General features: G+C 48.0%; 1 protein-coding gene across 1 annotated transcript in view; it reads right to left on the minus strand.

The window, feature by feature from the left end:
• The window catches only part of SORCS3 (sortilin related VPS10 domain containing receptor 3), a 566,209-nt gene extending 548,715 nt beyond the window's left edge, over window positions 1-17,494 (minus strand). The window contains exon 1 of the mRNA XM_012770778.2: window positions 16,830-17,494. Coding sequence (XP_012626232.1) covers window positions 16,830-17,456 — 627 coding nt within the window. The 5' untranslated portion in view covers window positions 17,457-17,494. The remainder of the gene's footprint in view (window positions 1-16,829) is intronic.
• Between the last annotated feature and the right edge of the window lie 1,288 nt (window positions 17,495-18,782).

Below are 18,782 nucleotides of genomic sequence, written 5' to 3' on the forward strand. Positions count from 1 at the left end.
GTTCTTTGAAGATGCTGATCCCCATCTTCCTGCCATCCTCAGCCCCTTTAAAGGAAATTAAAATGGGACCGGAGCTGCTGCTGTCTGAGATAAAAGGGAAAGGAAGGGCTATTGATAAGTCTGGGCTCATCCTCTTGCCAGCACAGGAGTGTCCCCCACTGTGCAGGTGTCTCTGGAGGAGCATTAGGGAAGGGACAGTGTTGGAAGCTCTCCCCTCTCCTAAACACACACCCACACTGCAGGGTGAAAAGAGTGGCTGGCAGGAGGGACAACTACTGTGAGGGAGACCAAGCTGATCTTAGGACTTCTCGTTATCTAATAATAGCCATTTCTTACCCATGTTACAGTACCTTCTACCTTGCCAAGCACTGTGAACTCACTAAATCCTCACAACTGTGCAAAATAAATATTATAATCCCAATTTTATAAAGGAGAGAAGTGGGTCTCAGACAAGTAATCTGCCCAAGTCACAGAGGTCGCTAGTCAGTGGTGGAGCCAACGTTCATAGCCAGGTCCTTCTGACCCAAGCACTACTTCTACCTAAAGGGATCCCATCCCCTACGTCTCTCCACAACTCATCTAACTTCTTTATTCCTTTCAACCCTACCTTCTGGGAGAAAAAAAAAACTCTAGGTTATCCTAAAAACTTACTGGAATCCTAACGAGAGTCAGGCTGTTGCAGAAAGAGCACTGAACTGAGAGTTGGGGAGTTGGACACTGGTGTGGGCGCCTCCACTCTCTGGATAAATTTGGGCACTGCACAGTCTCTCTTGGCCATGTTTTCCATATCAGGAAAAATATATAGTTAGATCATTATGTGTTCTTTCCTGCTCTAAAATGTTGTCTCTGGATGATTTATATTTTAAGAAGACCTTGGAGAGAATAAGGAATGACTCTCTAATTGTGAATATTCTGGCCAGAAAGGGGGCGGGGAGAATCAAGCACAGAGTCTTCCTTGCTTCCCCACACAATTACACCACAAGTATGAGCAGCTTCTATGATTTAATGACAGTGACATTCCTTTAAACATATATGTACATTTATAGCTTATAATCCCTTTCAAATATTTGATTTCATTTTGATCCTTACAACTATTACACAGATGAGGAAACTGGAGTCTCAGATGTTGACTGACTTGCACCATTTCATAAAGATGGGAGACGGTCACCTGAAGGCTGGTCTTCCATTTCAGCTTAGCCACGAGCAAGAGGAACGTTCCTATGTGTAAACTTGCACCCAGATCCAGAGTCTGTCGCAGCATGAGCCCATTCAGGTAACAACTCTAAGCTATCACCATCATCATCATCACCATCATCCACAATGACCTCATTTTAATATACAAAGAACACTAAATAATATTTGCCAAAGCAATTAACCAAAGAGACTAGTGCTGCTTCAACACACATGCCCAAACACCTGCCAGCCTCATCTACAGGTAGGATCAGCTCTGCTGAGAGGCATGCACACATAGCATTCATGACCCCTCTGCTATTTCCTCATCTCAGCTCCTGAAAAAGACACACTGATGAGCCCTTTCTCCCAAGGCATGATTCTTTCAGCACCTCTCAATCCGCCACTGGAAATGGGCTTGGCTGAAGCAGGAAAGTCATCCGAGACCTGGAGCTTTTCTCCACAGCCTGCCTACATTCAGTTACCGTGTAACAAAGTGTTTCATACAATATAATCAACTCTGCCACCCCCCAACTCCATTTCTTAAAAAATTGTAAGTGCACAAGAAAGAAAAGAAAACACAAAACAAAACCATAAGGGGGAAAAGGCAATCTTGAAATGAATTCGACTGCAGAAGCTTATGTTCCTGCAGGCATAGTAGATATTAATAATTCAACAAAATATTACAGTAATTACTATACTTCGCAAAATCACAACAGTGCACTTTAGCACAACTCCTACCAATCTCCCTGCAACTGCCATTAATAAATAAAACACAATTCCCTATATTAAATTTGTTGTTTAAAAGCTAAATATTTTATCAGAACTAATATATTTTAAATAATCAGTCAAAATTCCCTGGCCCCATATTTCTCCACTCTTTAAGTGAAATTCCATCTTCACAGAGCAAAAACTGACTTCAACTCTAACAAAAATACCCTGAGTGTTAGGGCTTGAAGCCCCTATTGAAGCACCTGAGGACTGCTTAGCTTGAACGCTCTACTGGAATCTGATTAGGCTGCTGGAAAGAGAGTGAGAAGGAAAAAGAGTGTAAGATTAATTCTTTTGGACCATGATTCTGACCTACCTCATTTAGCTCCAGAAAAAGAAGCCATAAACTGAAAAGAGAGGGGAGTTTCAGGAAACCACCAAAAAGACACACTTAAGTATAGCCCTGAGCAGGTATGAGGCTAATGATCTTGAAATATAGGTGCGCTTCACTTTACACTGTAATTATGTTCCCACACATTTGCCACATCCAATCTCTCAAGTTCTGCTGATTTTACCTGGCTGCATCAGTTAGATTTTGCTGTAAAAAATGCTGCAGAATAAACCACCTAGATCTCAATCACTTTTTCTCACAATTATATAGGGCAGCTGGGGGTTGGCTAATCATAGCTGGGCTCAGCTGGGCGGTTCTGCTGGTCCTGACTGAGCTGGCCCCATCTGGGCTGGGCGTGGCTGGGAATGCCAGCCCAGATCTCTTATCCTCCTCCTGAGACCAGCAGGTTAGGGTGGGCATGTTTTTGTCATGGCCACTGCAGAGACACATGGCAACAGGTAGAAACACACAATGCCCCTTGATAACCAAACTTAGAGCAGGTGCACTATCACTTCCATCTCTTCTGTTGGCCAAACCAAATCACAAGGTCAAACCCAAAGTTAGAAGGTAGGAAAAAATGTACCACCCATAGAGAGAGGACACTGCAAAGCCCCAATACAAAGGAAGCTATAGTAAGGTGTGAAGAACTGGGGACAACACACAATCAACTACACCTGCTAAATATTTCATCAGTGGGCTCCATCTTACCCATCCCCCCCTGCCACCACCCAAGCCATCATGTTCTCCAGTTATAGTAACAGCCTGGTCTCTCAGAATTTGTCCTTTGCTCCCTCCAACCCATAGTGTGATCAGAGATTTTATTTAATGTAGATTTAGTTATATCACTCCTACTTTAAACTTTCCATGGGTTACCCCTTTGCTCTTGGGGTAAAGAACAAAATCCTTCCCCCAGACCCATCACGTTCTGCTGGGTCCTGCCAATGCCTGTCTGTCTAGCTCCATCTTTTACCAGCCCCCAGCCCCTCTGGTCCAGCCACACTGTCCTTCTTCCTGTCCCCTTCAGATACCTTGTCCCCTCTTGCCACAGAAGCCATGTGCCCAGAACACTCCTAACCCTGCACACCTTTGAGATCTCAGCTCATCTGCTTCTTCCTCTCTGCCCTCCCTAAGTTAAATGTACCACATGTAATCTGATAGTAGCATGTGCCTCTCATTCTCAGCACAGATTCACAGCCCAGTAGAGCCTGGCATATAGAGGGGACTCCACAAATACTTGTTGAATATTGAATATTGATAAAATTTTAGAAAGTGATTTTAAATTTTTTAAAGGCAGCTACAGTTACTTTTTTTTGGTTGAGTTTTATATTAAAAGTATTCGGATAACACGTGTCAATGGCTAATTGCTCTGTAGAGCATTTAATCCCCCATACCATACTACCCATTTTGTATAAATCTGGTTTTGATGCATCAGGTTTCCTTAAAGGGTTGTGCATCACTAATTCAAACAAAGCCACAGGTGTCCCACACTAGGGCCCTGCTTTTCCCACCACTGTCAGTCCCTAAGTGGAAGAGGAAATACATATACTGCACAAATAATAGCAGAGGATGCAAAACCAGAAAATAATCTAAATACTTCAGAGATCCAAGGGACATTTTTTTGACCCTAGATTTCTATGTCCAGATGAACTATCAAGCCAATGTGAGAGTAAAGTAAAATTTTAGACAAGCCAAGAATTAAAAAAAATAATAAAATGCTATCTCCCAAGTACTGAGTGGCCATTCAATTCATCATCCAAGCCTGGATCTTTTGAGAGTTAAATGAAACCTATTAATATTATGTCACAACAACAGGTATAAACCAGGACATTTCCATGTATACTCTGAAAAAGATTACTTGAGGATATACCAGAGAAAAATTAAAAGCAGCCCAAAAATGAGGAATGGAATCCAAAAACCAGAGGCACTAGTCCAGTAAAGTAAACGGAGTAAAATAAATGGAAATCTCAAGATGACAGAAGGGAAACAGGCCTAGAAAGAAAGAAATCAGTACAAATTAGAATATCTAATAATAGTACAACTAAAAAGCTGGAATATCTTAGTACTATGGCAAAATAGCAGATGTTTCCTCTTTCCATAAAGAAAATAAAACAAGTAGAAACACAAGGTAAAACCAAAAGCTCTACAAGAAAGTTATATCCCAACTGATATGACAGAATTCTGAAGAACTGTCAGAACACACGATAATCTATTTGACCTCAAAGCTCAGGACACTCCTTGTCAAGTGACACAGGTTCAGTGATAGAACATGACGCCTATTTATAATCGCGCTACTAGATTTTGTTGCAGAGAATAAAAGCCACCAGAACATTTTAAACATCTTTATTAGTTTTCGTTCACTGTGGTCTTGATTATGTTGAATTTATTTCCTAAGTATGTTTAAATTAGCACATGTTTTCTGCTACCTCTGCAATATCTTTCCAACATATGTTTCCTACACATAAAACTATAAGTTTGGGGGGAGTCCAGTCTCCACACATGGTTTTTGGAACATGTTTCATTGTTAGGTGTATAGCAGGTGTTCCCCAAAAACTTTGCATCATCTGAAATGAAGAAGGCAGAGCAATCAACACAGGTCAAGACCTGGAACAAATGTTTCTTTAAAATATCCAAATTACACTGTCATCTGAGAATTTTATTATATCAGCTGTGACTTGAAATAAATTGTACATCATGCCTGGAATAAGAATCTTGGGGTTTTTTAATACCATAATATGTGTGCTAATGGAAGTGCTTAATTTGTACTGAGAGAAAGCCGAAGAAGGCAGGAGGTCTCAAATCTGTTGGTGAAGGACCTCCACTCCTGAGGAAATAAAGGACAGGCAAGGTAAACTAACACCTTGAGTTCATATCACCCCCTATTCTTTTCAAAATGCTTCCATGTGCAGCATCTCATTATTTAACTGTGACATAAAGGGGGCAAGTATGATTGTCCCCATTTCGCACACAAAGAAATGATTGACCTAATATCACCTCTAGTTTGTGGTGAGATGGGCCTGCACCAATTCTTGCAACTTTTTCATTGTATAGATAAGGACACTGAATCCCAGAAAAATCAAATAACTTAAACAGCATCACACTGAGTAAACAAATTATTGACTGAATGACTGAAAGAATGAAAATACATCTGCTTGCGGTAAGACCAAAACTAGGCATGCTTAAGAGAAGCATTTTCCAGTTTTTTTAAGCATAGCTACAGACCCTCTCCTTACTAATAATTCACCCATTTAAAGCACACACATCATTCTTATTCATAGACTAAGCTACTACACTTAGAAGGGTCTTCATTTCCTTATACTCGAGAAGCAAGTGATTTGTTGAAGACGGTTCATGTAAATCAGGAACCCAAATCCAGAGATTCCCAACTCTGAGGCCAATATTCCTTCCGACATATCATGATGTTCCTTCACTGATGTTATCTTAGAAAGGAAGATATCAGGTGTGAGTTCAGCTGCTTCATGCCAAAATCCTGAGCAATTTTAAGAAAAGAAGGCATCATACACCCTATTCTTAGGCAGGAGATCACCTGCCAGAAGGGAGAGGTTCAAATTTTATGGAAACTCTGGGTATTGTGAAGACCAGCCGCATGCCCTGGGATAAGGTGGGCTCCTCAGCCCTGAGGAATAACGGTGGAAACTGATCTGGAGGCTTGTGTCCCCTCCCGGAAGCCCCAACACTGAGCTGCTGCCAGACAGGGCTGCTTTCTCTGATAGGTTCCAACCCAAAAGGACCTGGGTCGGTGATTCTATCTCCCTTGCCATACCTAGCACTTACTATGGCAGGGCCCAAGGCAAGATTTTAGAAGAGTAGGGAAAAAATTCCTGATTTGGCATGACGGTTAGTTTTATGTGTCAACTTAACTGAGACACGAGGTGCCCAGATATTTGATTAAACATTATTCGGGTTGTCTCTGTGAGGGTGTTTCTGGATGAGACTGACATTGAATTAGTGACTGAGTTAAGCAAGTTGCCTACCCCAATGTGGGTGGGCGTCCTCCAATCAATGAAGGCTTAAGAGAACATTATGTTGAGTAAGACGAATTCTTTCTCTCTGCCTGTCTTTGAGCTAGGACATCAGTCTTCTCCTGCCTGCAGACCTGGACTTGATCTGAAATTTCCACCATCAGCCCTATTAGTTCTCAGACCCTAGGACTTGGTCTAGAACTATGCCATTGGCCCTCCTGAGTCTCCAGCTTGCCAGCTACAGATCTTGGGCTTCTCAGCCACCATAACTGCATAAGCCAAGTCCACACACACTACTGGTTCCGTTTCTCTAGAGAACTCAAAGTAACACACTTGGAAATAACCAACGTATCTTAGCTGGGGTTCCTCCAGAAACATATCCTGAAAGAAGGATTTGAATTTAAGTAGTTTATTTGGGGGGTGATCCTGATCCCAGGAAACACTGACAGGGGAACGGGGGAATGAGACAGGGATGGAAGGCGAGTTACCATGGTAGCCACTGGGGCTTCATCCCCCTGAGAACTCTGGAGACAGAGCAGGAAACAAGCCTCAGTGTTAGCCCACCCCAAAGGTCAAGGGAGTTCAGCCATTGAAAGGTGACTGCTCCCTACTCCCTACAGGCATCAGTTTCCTGATTCTTTCCAACCTTCACCGTGTGTAATCAAAGCCAGCTCCAGTGGTCAGGAAAAGCTGCTGGGCAAACAGTCCCTCGTGCTGGTGGCTGGGACTTAGGCCAGCATGCAGGGAATTGGAAAGTGCTCAGGAATATGGGTAAGGTACCAACAGATCTGCTACAAAAGAAGACACTCACCCTACACCCTCTCATATCTAGGCAGACAATGAAAACTAACATTCTCAACCAATAAAGCAGCCTACTGTGCTAGACCCTTTATGTACCATCTCTAAGATTCACAACCACCCTGTAAGTCTGGTATTTTACCCTCATTTTACAGCCAGTGAGAGTAAGCTTGGAGATTTGTTCAAGGTTGCTCTCACTTGGGGACCTTCTCTTAACAGAAAAGACATTTTAGAGTTTTAAGATATCATCTCATCAAGCATGAATACTACTGAAAGCAACACAGTGAGATGAGCAAGTCTTTGGCCTCTAAAAACACCCTCCTCTGTCACCAGCACCCTGGGAAAACAAGTTTCCCTATATCCCGAGTTCCATGGTCTCAAAACTCTTATTGTCGACAAGTTCCCCCACTACATGTAATCACATTCAAATATGGCAGCTTGAGCCGCTTTTCTAGTCTTGAAAAAAAAAGATGTTCAACTCAGTAATTGCTCTTCATCTCCCACTGAGAACAAATTTTAAAAAGAAAAAGTTCATTTCTTATGCAGCAGCGTAATCTTTAACCTGAGTCTAACTATTTGAATGAGAAACTGCCTACCTCTACCTCTCCATAGATGTCAAAAAGGCTCTTAAGAGGACTGAGTCAGGCATGTGGGACCTGAGAACCCGTCAGAGACAGCCGTGATGGCCCCGCCGTGCAGACCTGGAGGCAGCAAGAGCACGCCAGATCCTCCCCGATTCCTAAGGCACTCATTGTGTATCGAGGCAGCTTTATGTAGTTAAGAAAGTGTTTCTTATGTTCAACTCCATGAGCTTCTGTTGGCTGCCCACCACACACAAGAGAAAGCATAAAGGAAGAAAACGCAGAAGAGTCGGGAGAACCAAGCCCAAGCCTCACTTCTACCTGCATCTATTTGTAGAGTCTTAGTTCCCCCGCTAATGGGTTGACTATCCAACTGCTGAATGAACATACTGGTACGAAACATCTATTTCCTTTTTTTCAGACTTTTCAGGAAGAGATGAAATGATCAATCCCCACCCCCAAGACTGAACTGCCCTGTCGGCGATGGTGTTTTCATCCGTGGGTCGTATCACAACTCCTCACACCACACATTCACAAGCTACTTCTCACCTCCTCTCCTTGGAACAATTCCTGGTGCAGCATTTTTTCGGTATTTCATCCTATCTCACTTCTTTCCCAGGGCAACACTCCCTCTAGTGTCTACATAGGGTTCTCAGGTTCCACTCTTGGTACATAGGATGAAGGCTAAAGGGGAACTCCAGCCTGCAACTCGGTGGGTGTAGATCACTACAGAATAATTAATGGACTTTGCCTGTGGGATAATCCTGGGAAAGTGGCTGCAGATACTCTGCAGATAGTGCTAGCCATGAATATTCCCATTTCACTCCAGGTACAAAGACAGAGAAGCAGATCTGGAGGAGAAGAAAAATGGAACATCAAGGTCCATCCCGTGACTTCAATGTAGACGAGTCGTTGGCACAACGGGCTCTGCTTACCAGCGAGCCCCAGAAGCCCAGTGTCCTCCAGTTTTCTTAAAGCTACACGCTTCATGCACTTCCTTCAAGAAGTCACCCATGATTAGCTGTAAGTTGTCATCACAGATGCCCAAGAGAAGCTACTCTGCATCTTTCTGGATCCCTTAACCTGCCACACAATGAAAGCCTTGAAAAACTGTTCAACTTATTCGTCATTAATTGGTGTGATCTTTAACCTGATTCTAACCAATCTGATGCTAACCATTTCTACTACAAATTCTGAGTATGAGTTTCAAGAATCCAGGTCCCCAGGCATTCACTTCTAGATCCCTTCCACTGTGTACCTTAGCACTACACAAAAGATAGATATCACAAAACCTCGTCTGACTGCGGACACAGAATATGGGAGGTGATCGAAATGAGCCTCTTGCTAAGGACTGGATTCCAGCCAGCGCTTGGCCGCCAGCTCACTGGGAAACTTCAGGCAAGTACCTCCTTCATCTGCATCAATATTTCCCTCTGAATATGAAGGGAAAGCCCCTTCCAGATAAAAAAAAATAACAACTACACCAACTAAAAAATATCTTGAGATCTTGCTATGTATAGGTCAAACACTGCTTTTAGACACACTGCCTGGTACGATCTCAATCCTTACAACAACCCAAGGTGAAAAGTACTATATCATCATCCCCTCTTTTCAGAAAAAGCAATAGCAAAGAGAAGGTAACAACTTGCCCAATGTCACACAGCTATTAAGAAACAGAGGCAGAATTTGATCCTGGACACCTGGCTCCAGGATCCATGATCCTATTTAGTATGCAGCCTTGTTCTATGTTCCCAGTACATCCATTCTCAACAAATCCTAAAGAGGATGACATTCAGGATGAAAACCCTCCCTAAGTGTGAATTCACAGGAGTCGTATCACATATCCATGCTAAATAATCCCACAATCCACAATTGTATAAGACCCTTTATTATCCTACATAGCCTTATTTCCAGCCTTTCCCCTAAACTAGGTTTTTTCCCAGTAGGTACCAAGTAGCAGGCCCCTACTCAGCCACGGGCACAGTTTTACTGACCAATAGCCCTGAGTGTCTGGCCTGCTGCACTGCAGATCCCTCTCACCCCAACCAAGCAGAAATGTTCCCCTCTGCTTCCCAGCATGCACTTAACAGCAGAAGGCTGTGTGCAATCCTGAAGTTCTTAGACTCCATTACTTTCTTCCAAATTTACTATAGCATATTTATTAGTGTACTATAAAGAACAGCATTTCCATAAATAATTAAACCCAAACTACACTGATCAAAATAAATGTGCAAAATGTTCTCAGTGATGCAACCAGGCTTGATTCACTCAGTAACTCAAATCACAAGGTGACTCACAAGAGGCCTCCCTTAACAACAGTTAGTGAGATACAGCTCATCCAACATTAACAATCTGGCTTCTTTATTGTCTGCAGCCCCTCTCGTGGGTGGACAGGGTGGCTGCAGAGCACAGCCCCAGCACAGGAAGGAAGAACGTATTCCTAAGTCTCCCATGGTAGCCTCATATATGCCCACCTTAGGCCTCAGACTACCCTACCTATAAAATGGTCAGCACCCTACCTCACCTGAGTGAAAGCACACAAGTCCTCTTGGAAGGAAAAAGCTCCGTTAATCCAAGAAGAAAGGGAAAAGATGGGTGTGAATAGAGAATGGCTATTCTGAGAGAAAAGGGCAGGTTGGGTCCAGGCCGTAGGGTGCTATGCTTCTGACTGAGCCTCATCCCCCTCACCTCTGTGCCAGGTGATCTGATGGAGACAATTCCCAAGGGCACTTCCTTGACGTTCTGTGAGTCTAAGGTGCCCACAGCATCTCCTCCAGTGATCATCTCTCCTCTGAACTCATAGCCTGAAATAAATGATCGCTTGACAATTAACCACATATCGCCCTGTGACATCTGTCTTGTTGTCATGTGTTATTTCACTTTACAGAAGAGCAGTCTCACATCCAAAGCATACTGGTGGGATCACGAGGCAAATGCTGTTTATCCTTTTTTGTCTCCCCTCCATCACGCCCTTACCAACCCCACAGTGCCCAGAACAATGCCACACACACAGGAAACACTCAGCAAACAGGTGAAGATTTTGTGAGTGCCCATCCGATCTCTTAAGTGCATGAGAAGAAGCCAGGATTGTGGAGGAGTCTTTATTTCTATCCTCTTACTAAATGGAGTAGAGATTCCTCTGAATCTTGTGTTACAATTCATAAATGAAATAATGGACTCCCCTCCCTTGCCCTCCCCCTGCAGCTGAGGCATGGTGCAGCTCCCCAGGTTAGGGCAGCATCACTGAGCTCTGCGTGGCGCTGTGCCACACGCTACAAGGCACACACGAGAAGAGCAGAACTCAGACTTGGCGGCAATGGGAGGTCGGGGTGCTGTCTTAATTATTTCATTCCTCACCCTCAAAACATTCATCAAATAACACAAGATTAAAGTAACCAATTACTAAACTATGTATGATCAAATGTGTGGTGCGGTCAATAAATTCTGTAAACAACTAGGAAAAAAGGGAAATAAATGCTTCTAAGGAAGGTTTCATAGAGCCGCTGGGTCTCAACCTTCAACTGAGCTATGAGTGAATTTTATTAGAGGAATAAAAATCTCCCAAGTGGAGGAGATCACAACAGCAAAGACTTGGAGTCAACTGGGACAATGAAGAGGCTGCCTTGGCCAGAGGGGAGGAGATGATTTAGGGAATAGTCAAGTTCAAAGTTGGAGAAGTAGACCCAGGACATATGCAGCAAAGGGCCTTGAATGGCAGGATAATGGACTTTGGATTTGAATTCCAGAAGCCAAAGGCGCTAAAGTTAGAATGTAGGCTACTGGATGAAATATTCCTGATTATAGTGGCTGTCAAGTTACAAAATCATTGATATCCCAGGCAATAGTGATGTCTAATTCCTTTGTAGCCTCTTGTTGAGACTTGAGACTGCCATTCATTTACTCACTCATCCAAACACTGTCAAGTACCTACTATGTGTAAGACAGAGCCCGCTCATCCCCACTGACTACCAACAAAGTCAGGACCCCAGCCAGAGCCCTCTCCCAGTCATCCATGATGCCAGCGGAATAAACATGGCTAGCCCATTTCATTCATCCCACAGAGCCTTTCTGCTCACCAAAAGTGGCCCACCAGGCACTGACATTCTATACTTTCCACCTCCTCCTCCACAAGGCCTCTTTTCTCCCCAAACTTACTACAGAATTAATCATCCTTTGACATTTTCTTCCCATAAGAGAAGTGTCTCAAGCCAGCCAACAGGCCGACAGAAGACAGAAGGCAGAAGATTAACAAGTTGGTCATGCCACAGGCCTCAGGTGACTTGGCCAATGTGGACCTAGCCTTGGCCAAACCACTGGACTTCAGACAAATCTTCCTATCTCAGGGTGTCTGTCTGGCTTTGTCACAGCTCTCTGCTCCTTATGGGATGATTCAGGACCCACAAATCATCTAGTTCCAGAATTCCTCCAAAAATGATAGATTTCCACAGCCCAAGGAAAAAGCAAAGCAGTTCTCCCTTCTGCCCTGAGCCCTCATGCCACTGGAGCCATCAACTCTCCTTTCCTTAAACCCGATGCAAATGGAGAGGCCACTTCCAAGTGTTCCTTCTTTGCCAACTACAAAGCAAGTTCCAAGCACCGCATTTCTGCGATCATTAAACCGGCCTCCCATTTAAGAAGTTTGCAACTTCTGCTCACCTTGGAAATCACTGCAGGGTCTGAGAAGCAAATCACACCCTGTAACCCTGCCATCAGAGAAATCACAGAGCAGACAAATAGCCTGCGCCCAGCCCCTTTTCTGCTCTGTGTCCCCTAGGCCGACAGTGACCAGGAGCAATTAGTGCTGTTATGTCCCGATGCATTTCCTAGCTACATCTCAACTGAGATGGCTCCCCTTGCAATATTAATTAAAAACTCTTTTTTTTTTTCTTTTTGGCAAACCCCTGCTTCTGTGGCAGGCTTCTTTTATTAAGCCTCCGAGACGGCAAAACGCATTAAGATATTGTGACACAAGAACTGTAAGCAGGGACAGCGAAGGCAAGGCAATCCAGCCAAAAGCTATTTGAAAATCTGTTTGAGAGCCACAATTAGATGCTCCAGTGAGTGAAATACAATTAATGTGATCAAATCTGTCACTATTTTGCACATTAGGAGTAAATATTTTAGAACACAATCCAGCTGAATTAGTTAAGGGTAGGAAATCTTGCCTGGGAAGCATCTGTGTGTTGCACCTTCTAGTGTGCTTAGGGAAGGGTAATCTGGCAGGGACCTGGAATTATCAGCATCTCCCTGTTTCTCTTCACCAAGATGCAGTGTTTGGCACATTAATTGAAAACTACCTGGCAAGTATTCCAAGCAGACACACTGCAGGGGCAGCAGCCTGCAAATTGCTATCACCATGAGTGAGCTGCTAGAAAGGAAGAGGGGCCAGTCTTGGGAAGGATGCAGCATGGGAATGGGGGGGTTCCCCATGAAGGGTTAACCCCAAGAGGAAGGAGTGTGCAGAAGCAGACTGTGCCTTCACAACTCTCCAGAGCCATTTGCCAACTCACTGAGCAAGCAGGGAGGCTTCTTCCTTCATTTCAAGGAAAAGGACAGAATAATGTGTTTTTCTGTTTCCCTGTAAGCCACGGGGAATGGGCTCCCTCTGGGTGTTTGTGAAACACTCTCTAACCCATTAATCACCAGGATCCCAGCTGGAGAAAACTGGAGAGAAAAGAACGGCAAATTGCTCCTACAGAGCAGAGGCTCCAAGGCCAAGTCCCCTTACCTCCCACCCAGAACACCTGGCAGGGCAACATGGTCACAGGTAGGACCCAAACCCCAGCTCCCTCCTATCACCTTCTGCCTCAGGCTTGCTGGGCACTTCCTCCTTTGCCCCACAAGCCATCTCTATTCAGTCTGGGACCAAAAGTAAATACCTGCTCCCAGCCTTGAATCTTAAGGCCCTGGCACACATGCTGGACCAATGGGGTGGTTGGGCGGAAGGCCCTTCTCCTACACACCTGGCCCTACATCCCTGACTGTAAACCTGCCAGAGTAGCATTCAATATTCAGTTATACAGGGCTACTGAAAACTGTCCCCAAAAGGGAATTCATGTCAAGTAATCAGGTTCACCAAAGGCATTATAAAGAACAGCATTAAAACTGAAGCCAGTGGCCTCCTGAAGAAGGACATGTTTAAGACTTCAGAAGCCAGTAGAAAACATGGAATTCTCTTTCCATGTCAAATGAGCCTGGGTCTGCCTTGGAGGCATCTCCCTCCACTTTGAAACCAATAATGAAATCAATATTTTCTCATCCCCATCACTCTTCACCTTGGCTTTTATTTATAGCACCTTCTTTTCCTGCCATCAGGAAAGGAGGAGAGGAGAAAAAACCAATGGGTAATGTTGCTGAAAGTGGTTTCCCAGTTACTCTCAATGGGGCTGTTTCCCTAAAGTCTCTCAAAGACAGGGCCATGTTACTATGTTTCTCTGTCTTCTTTAAAGAGCATCAGAGACCTGGTCATCAAGGATGCCTCTCTTTGTGGTACTGCCTACAAAATGTGGTCAAAAGAGGCAGGTTTAGCCTATGGGCTAAGTAGGCAGTCCCTCTCTGAATTGGAGAGAGGGGATAGTATATATCACCCACCTGTGCTGCCTTGCCCTTGCTTAGGCAGTAAGGCTGGCCAAGAGCACAAGCAATACATCCCTGGGGGCTGGTCATGGATTGCCTCAGTCTCATCACCATCACCAAGGACTCCAAGCCCAGCTAGTCTAGTGCCCAGGATCTTTTGGCCTCTTTAGACTGACAAGTTATCTCCCCAGGGAACATGGGTCAGACTTGTCCCTCACTTTCTCTGCTGCACAGCTGTATTGAAGATGGGCAGAGAAGGCCATGCACATTCGAGTACTATTTGCAGGAAGCATTTCTCTAAAGTCCCATCTTCAGGGGCCTTGTGAACATTCAAAATTGATCCATAAAACAAAAGCAGAGACATAAGAAAACTCTTCAGGCAGGGTGAATTTATATTGCCCAAATATGGCATTAATAAAGCCATAGAGGCCAGGCGTGGTGGCTCATGCCTATAATCCTAGCATTCTAGGAGGCCAAGGCAGGAGGATTGCTTGAGCTCAGGAGTTCGAGACCAGCCTGAGCAAGAGAGAGAGCCCCGTTGTCTCTACTATAAATAGAAAGAAATTAGCCAAACAACTAAAACTAGAAAAAAATTAGCTGGGCATGCTGGCACATGCCTGTAGTCCCAGCTACTCAGGAGGCTGAGGCAGGAGGATGGCTTGAGCCCAGGAGTTTGAGGTTGCTGTGAGCTAGGCTGATGCCACGGCACTCTAGCCAGGGCAAAAGAGTGAGACTCTGTCTCAAAATATATATATAAATAAATAAAGCCATACATATGTGAGGACATCATCTACTGCTCCAAGGATACATTTACTTCCACATATCCCATCATCTGCCTAACCAAGTAAGAACCCAAACACACACACACACTTTCTAATTATCAAACTAAAATGAAGTTGGGATTCAGGACCCCTGCTGTCAGAGAATTACCTCCCATCCCTCACACCACCACCCCCACTTCCCTGCCCCCCCACACACATACATCCAAGTCTTCTGGGGACTTGTAAGTCTTACATCCCCCACCCTGCAAAGGGACACGTGGCCCATCCCTCCTCCAAACAGAGGTGTTCAGCCTGAGGCTGGGGGCGTCTTTATGGAAGTCAGATGAAGCCCACCACTGCGCTGCTTTGGAGCTGGACCCCAACTCGTCCTTCGACCCCGGCATCTGTTACCCAGGCTGGGCTGCCCGCACAGTGTTGTATATCATTAAGAATCAGGAAATCTGCAATTTTGGGATTGCCTATGTGCTGCGCTCTTGGAACCCCTAGCTTTCCTGTTTTCACGACCCAATCCTGAACACCCGCAGGCTCTTACAATAAGGCGTACATTTCCCAGGGAAATCTTTTCAAATGCCGGTCATTAAGAGAAATACAAAAGATGGTGCGTATGCGTTCCCAATGAATTTCCCAAAGCTGCTTCTATATACATCCATCATTCTCTGCCTGGAGCTCGTACTCTAGCCAAAGCCAGGTTCTAATCTGAACGGGAGAGGCAGAGAAGAGGAAAGGACTCTGCAAAGCTGGCCGAAGTAGCGACCGCGGGAGGGAGGGAAGTGGGAAAGATCTGGGAGCCGGTCCCTGGCCTTTCCTTCTCTGGGCTGCACAGCTGCTGAGTGCCGGCGAGGTGGCAGGAGCCCCTCCGGGCACGCGCTGCGGGCCGCTGCAGCTGCGGGGCCAGCGCCAGGGCCGGGCGAAGCTCAGAGCCGGGCGCCAAGCCCGGAGCGCCCGAGTTGCCAGAGCGGGCTCATGGGCGCCACCTCTCGGTGCATCAGCGTCCAGGAGAACCAGGCGGAGGGGAAAAGGGGTGGAGAGGTGCGCAGAAAGCACGGGGATCCAACTCCACTCAGCGAGCCGTTTGTGGCGCAGGACGCAGTGGCAGAGACGAGAGTTTTCTGCTTCGTGACTTATGTGTGCTTGTGCACGAGAAAGGGCGAGCGTTGTGGAATGGGTGTTGAATTTCGCTGCGCACTTTAAACTTTTTTACTGCCTCTGCTGCAGCTTTCCAGGGCAGCCGCCTGGGCTTCGAAGGAGGAACCCGGGTTACCTGAAGGCCAAGGCTTGGGCCCACTTGGCCCAGCCTCCCGCCTGGGCTGCCAGACCACGCGCCTGAAACGAAGAGTAGTGACCCCAAGGCGAGCAGGAGTCTGGGAGTCCCAATGGCCTCAATCTCCCGGGTTCCCTTTCCCGCTGCAGGAGCGAGTATGTGGGGGGAAGCCCAAGCAATCGCAGGAATCCACCGTCTGTCCAGCGGCTCCTTCCCCAAATCAGCCTTTGTTCTCACCCATGAATTCAACACCCCCCAAACTGGAAAACTGATTCTCCAAGCCGAGTAGGGGAGAAAGTGACCACAGATACCCCCCATCTTTAAGAAACCCCTTCCTCTTCTCCCCTCCAGGCGGCCCCAATCCTAGGGTCTCCAGTAAACAAACGCACACATCATCCTACAACAAACTCCGTTAACCTGTTGGGGGCGTTGGGGGAGCTAGACAAACCTGTTCTCACTAAAAGTCCAGGCGCCCCCCCCGCCCCCCCACCCGCCTCGACCCCCGAGCAACTATCTGTCCTTCGCTCCCGTCCCCAGTTCCCCCTTGTTGCCAGGACCCGGCACCGGGTGGGTACTCACGCTGCTGTTGTGTCCCGACCAGTGCACCATGGCTTGGTTGTGGGCCGAGTCCCCGGTCAGCGCGAATGAGGTGCTGGGCAGCCGGAGCTCTTCAGCCGCCGAGCCCCCGGCCCGCGGAGCCTTCATCTCTTCCCGGGAACCCTTTGCCAGGGGGCGGCTTCCTTTAGAACTATCGGCCAGGGCAGTAGCCCAGGTGTCCCCGAGCTCCAGGGCGCTGGGGGGCTGCGCCCGGCGACTCCTCCTCGCTCCGCTAGGCTTGCCAGGAGCTGGGATGCCCTGGCCCCAGCGCGTGCTTGCCGGCGACGTCTCTCCGGCTTTAACCTGCAGCTCACCGCCGCTGCCGCCGCCCTGCTGGGGCAGCAGCTCTCGTCCCGGCCGGCGCCTCAGCGCGGCAGCTCTACGCTCGGTCGCTAGCTCCTCCGGCCACTGGCTCTCCACTGCCCACGGCGAGAGAGGCGGCAACGCCGGTGGCCGCGAAGCCGGGGCCGTGAGGCGGCCGGGACCGCCTGTCGCGTCCCAAGTGATCTCTGCGCCGGCCAGGACCCACGTCGACAGGAGTAAGAGCCCCGTCCGGGCTAGCGGCGCCCCGGGCCAGCCTGCCAGGCGCTCAGTGCGCGCCGCCTCCATCCCGCTGCGGCTACCGCTGCTCGGGCTGCCGAGTGTGTGGCGCCCGCCGAGGTGCGGGTCCGGCGCGGGGGGTGTGCGCGCGCCGGCGAGCGAGCGAGCGAGTGTGTCGGGGGAGTGGGGAGGGGGCGGCCGGGAAGGAGGTGGCTCCGGCGGGCGCGCCTCGTCGGTCCTCTCCACTCTTCCCTCCTCGCTCCCGCTCGCTCGCTCTCTCGTCCAGAGGGTGATTCCAAAACCCGAGGAAAATCAACGAATGCCCCTTCGGTGCTTTCTGTTTCTTGAAATAAGAGCCCCCCAAGTCTTCCCTCCCGAGCACCTTCAGAAATGTTGTAAAAAGGAGTGTTCAAAGATAAGAAATTCCTCTTTTTTAAAATATGAAAATCAAGCCAGATCCAAGAGGAGGGGCTGGCAATAGACCCCAATCTCCGAGTCTCTCCGAAATCCAGCCTCCAACCTGCTCCTGACGAATAGTTGGGAGCCGCTCCTCCGCGCGTTTAGGGGTTTACTCTGCTGGCCTGTTCTGGGGGGCGGGAGATGGTGCACGGGGAGGGTACAAGGGTCTCAGGGGAGAAGAAGGAGGAGTAAAGTGTTTTCAGCGCCAACTGTTGGCGTTCGGGAGCCGAGAGGGAGCCAGGAGCCTCCGTGTGGGGAGGCGGCACACAGAAGCCAAGCTCGGGATGCACCCGCTCGTGGCTCCCCGGCCCGGCCTGGCCCGCTCCCCGCCCCCCGACTCCCTGAGGCCTGCGCCCCCGTGCGGGGGCGCGGAGGATGCGTGCGTGCGCGTGCGTGCGCGCAGGCGGGCGTGAGGCAAGGGGTGCGCGGGAGCGGCGGGCAGGCGCCTAGGGGCTGGGGTACCTGGCTGAGCCCGGGGGTGGCGGGCGGTGCTGGGTGTGAAGGGGAGCGCAGTTCCGTGCGTGCGCTTTTACGCGACCATGTGTGCGTTAGTGCGAGCGGTGGGGAACGAGGCGGGGGATGCGCTCGGGCCGTGGGCGCGCGCGGATCACGCACGGGCTGTGTTTGCGTTTCCAGGAGCCCGCGAGGCGTCAGAAAGGCAGTGTTGAGAACAGGGCAGGCTGCTCGCGGTAGCCCTCCCCTCCTGGCGCCCCCCCTCCGCACCCACGGCCCCCACCGCCCAAAGATGTAACCTGACCGAGCCTCCCTAGGGGGCGAGGGAAGAGAGCCGGGAGGCGCGGGTGGCGGGGTGGGGCTTGCCGGCTCTCTTCAGGTTCGGGGCTCTCCATCCCGGGCCCCGGGCCAGAGGTGAGGAGAAAGTAGCGGAGAACGTCTGCTCCCATGGGGGGATTCAGACCCCATCTCTGTGCCTGGCAT

This window comes from Microcebus murinus, chromosome 14, assembly GCF_040939455.1.
Source record: "Microcebus murinus isolate Inina chromosome 14, M.murinus_Inina_mat1.0, whole genome shotgun sequence".
NCBI lineage: Eukaryota > Metazoa > Chordata > Mammalia > Primates > Cheirogaleidae > Microcebus > Microcebus murinus.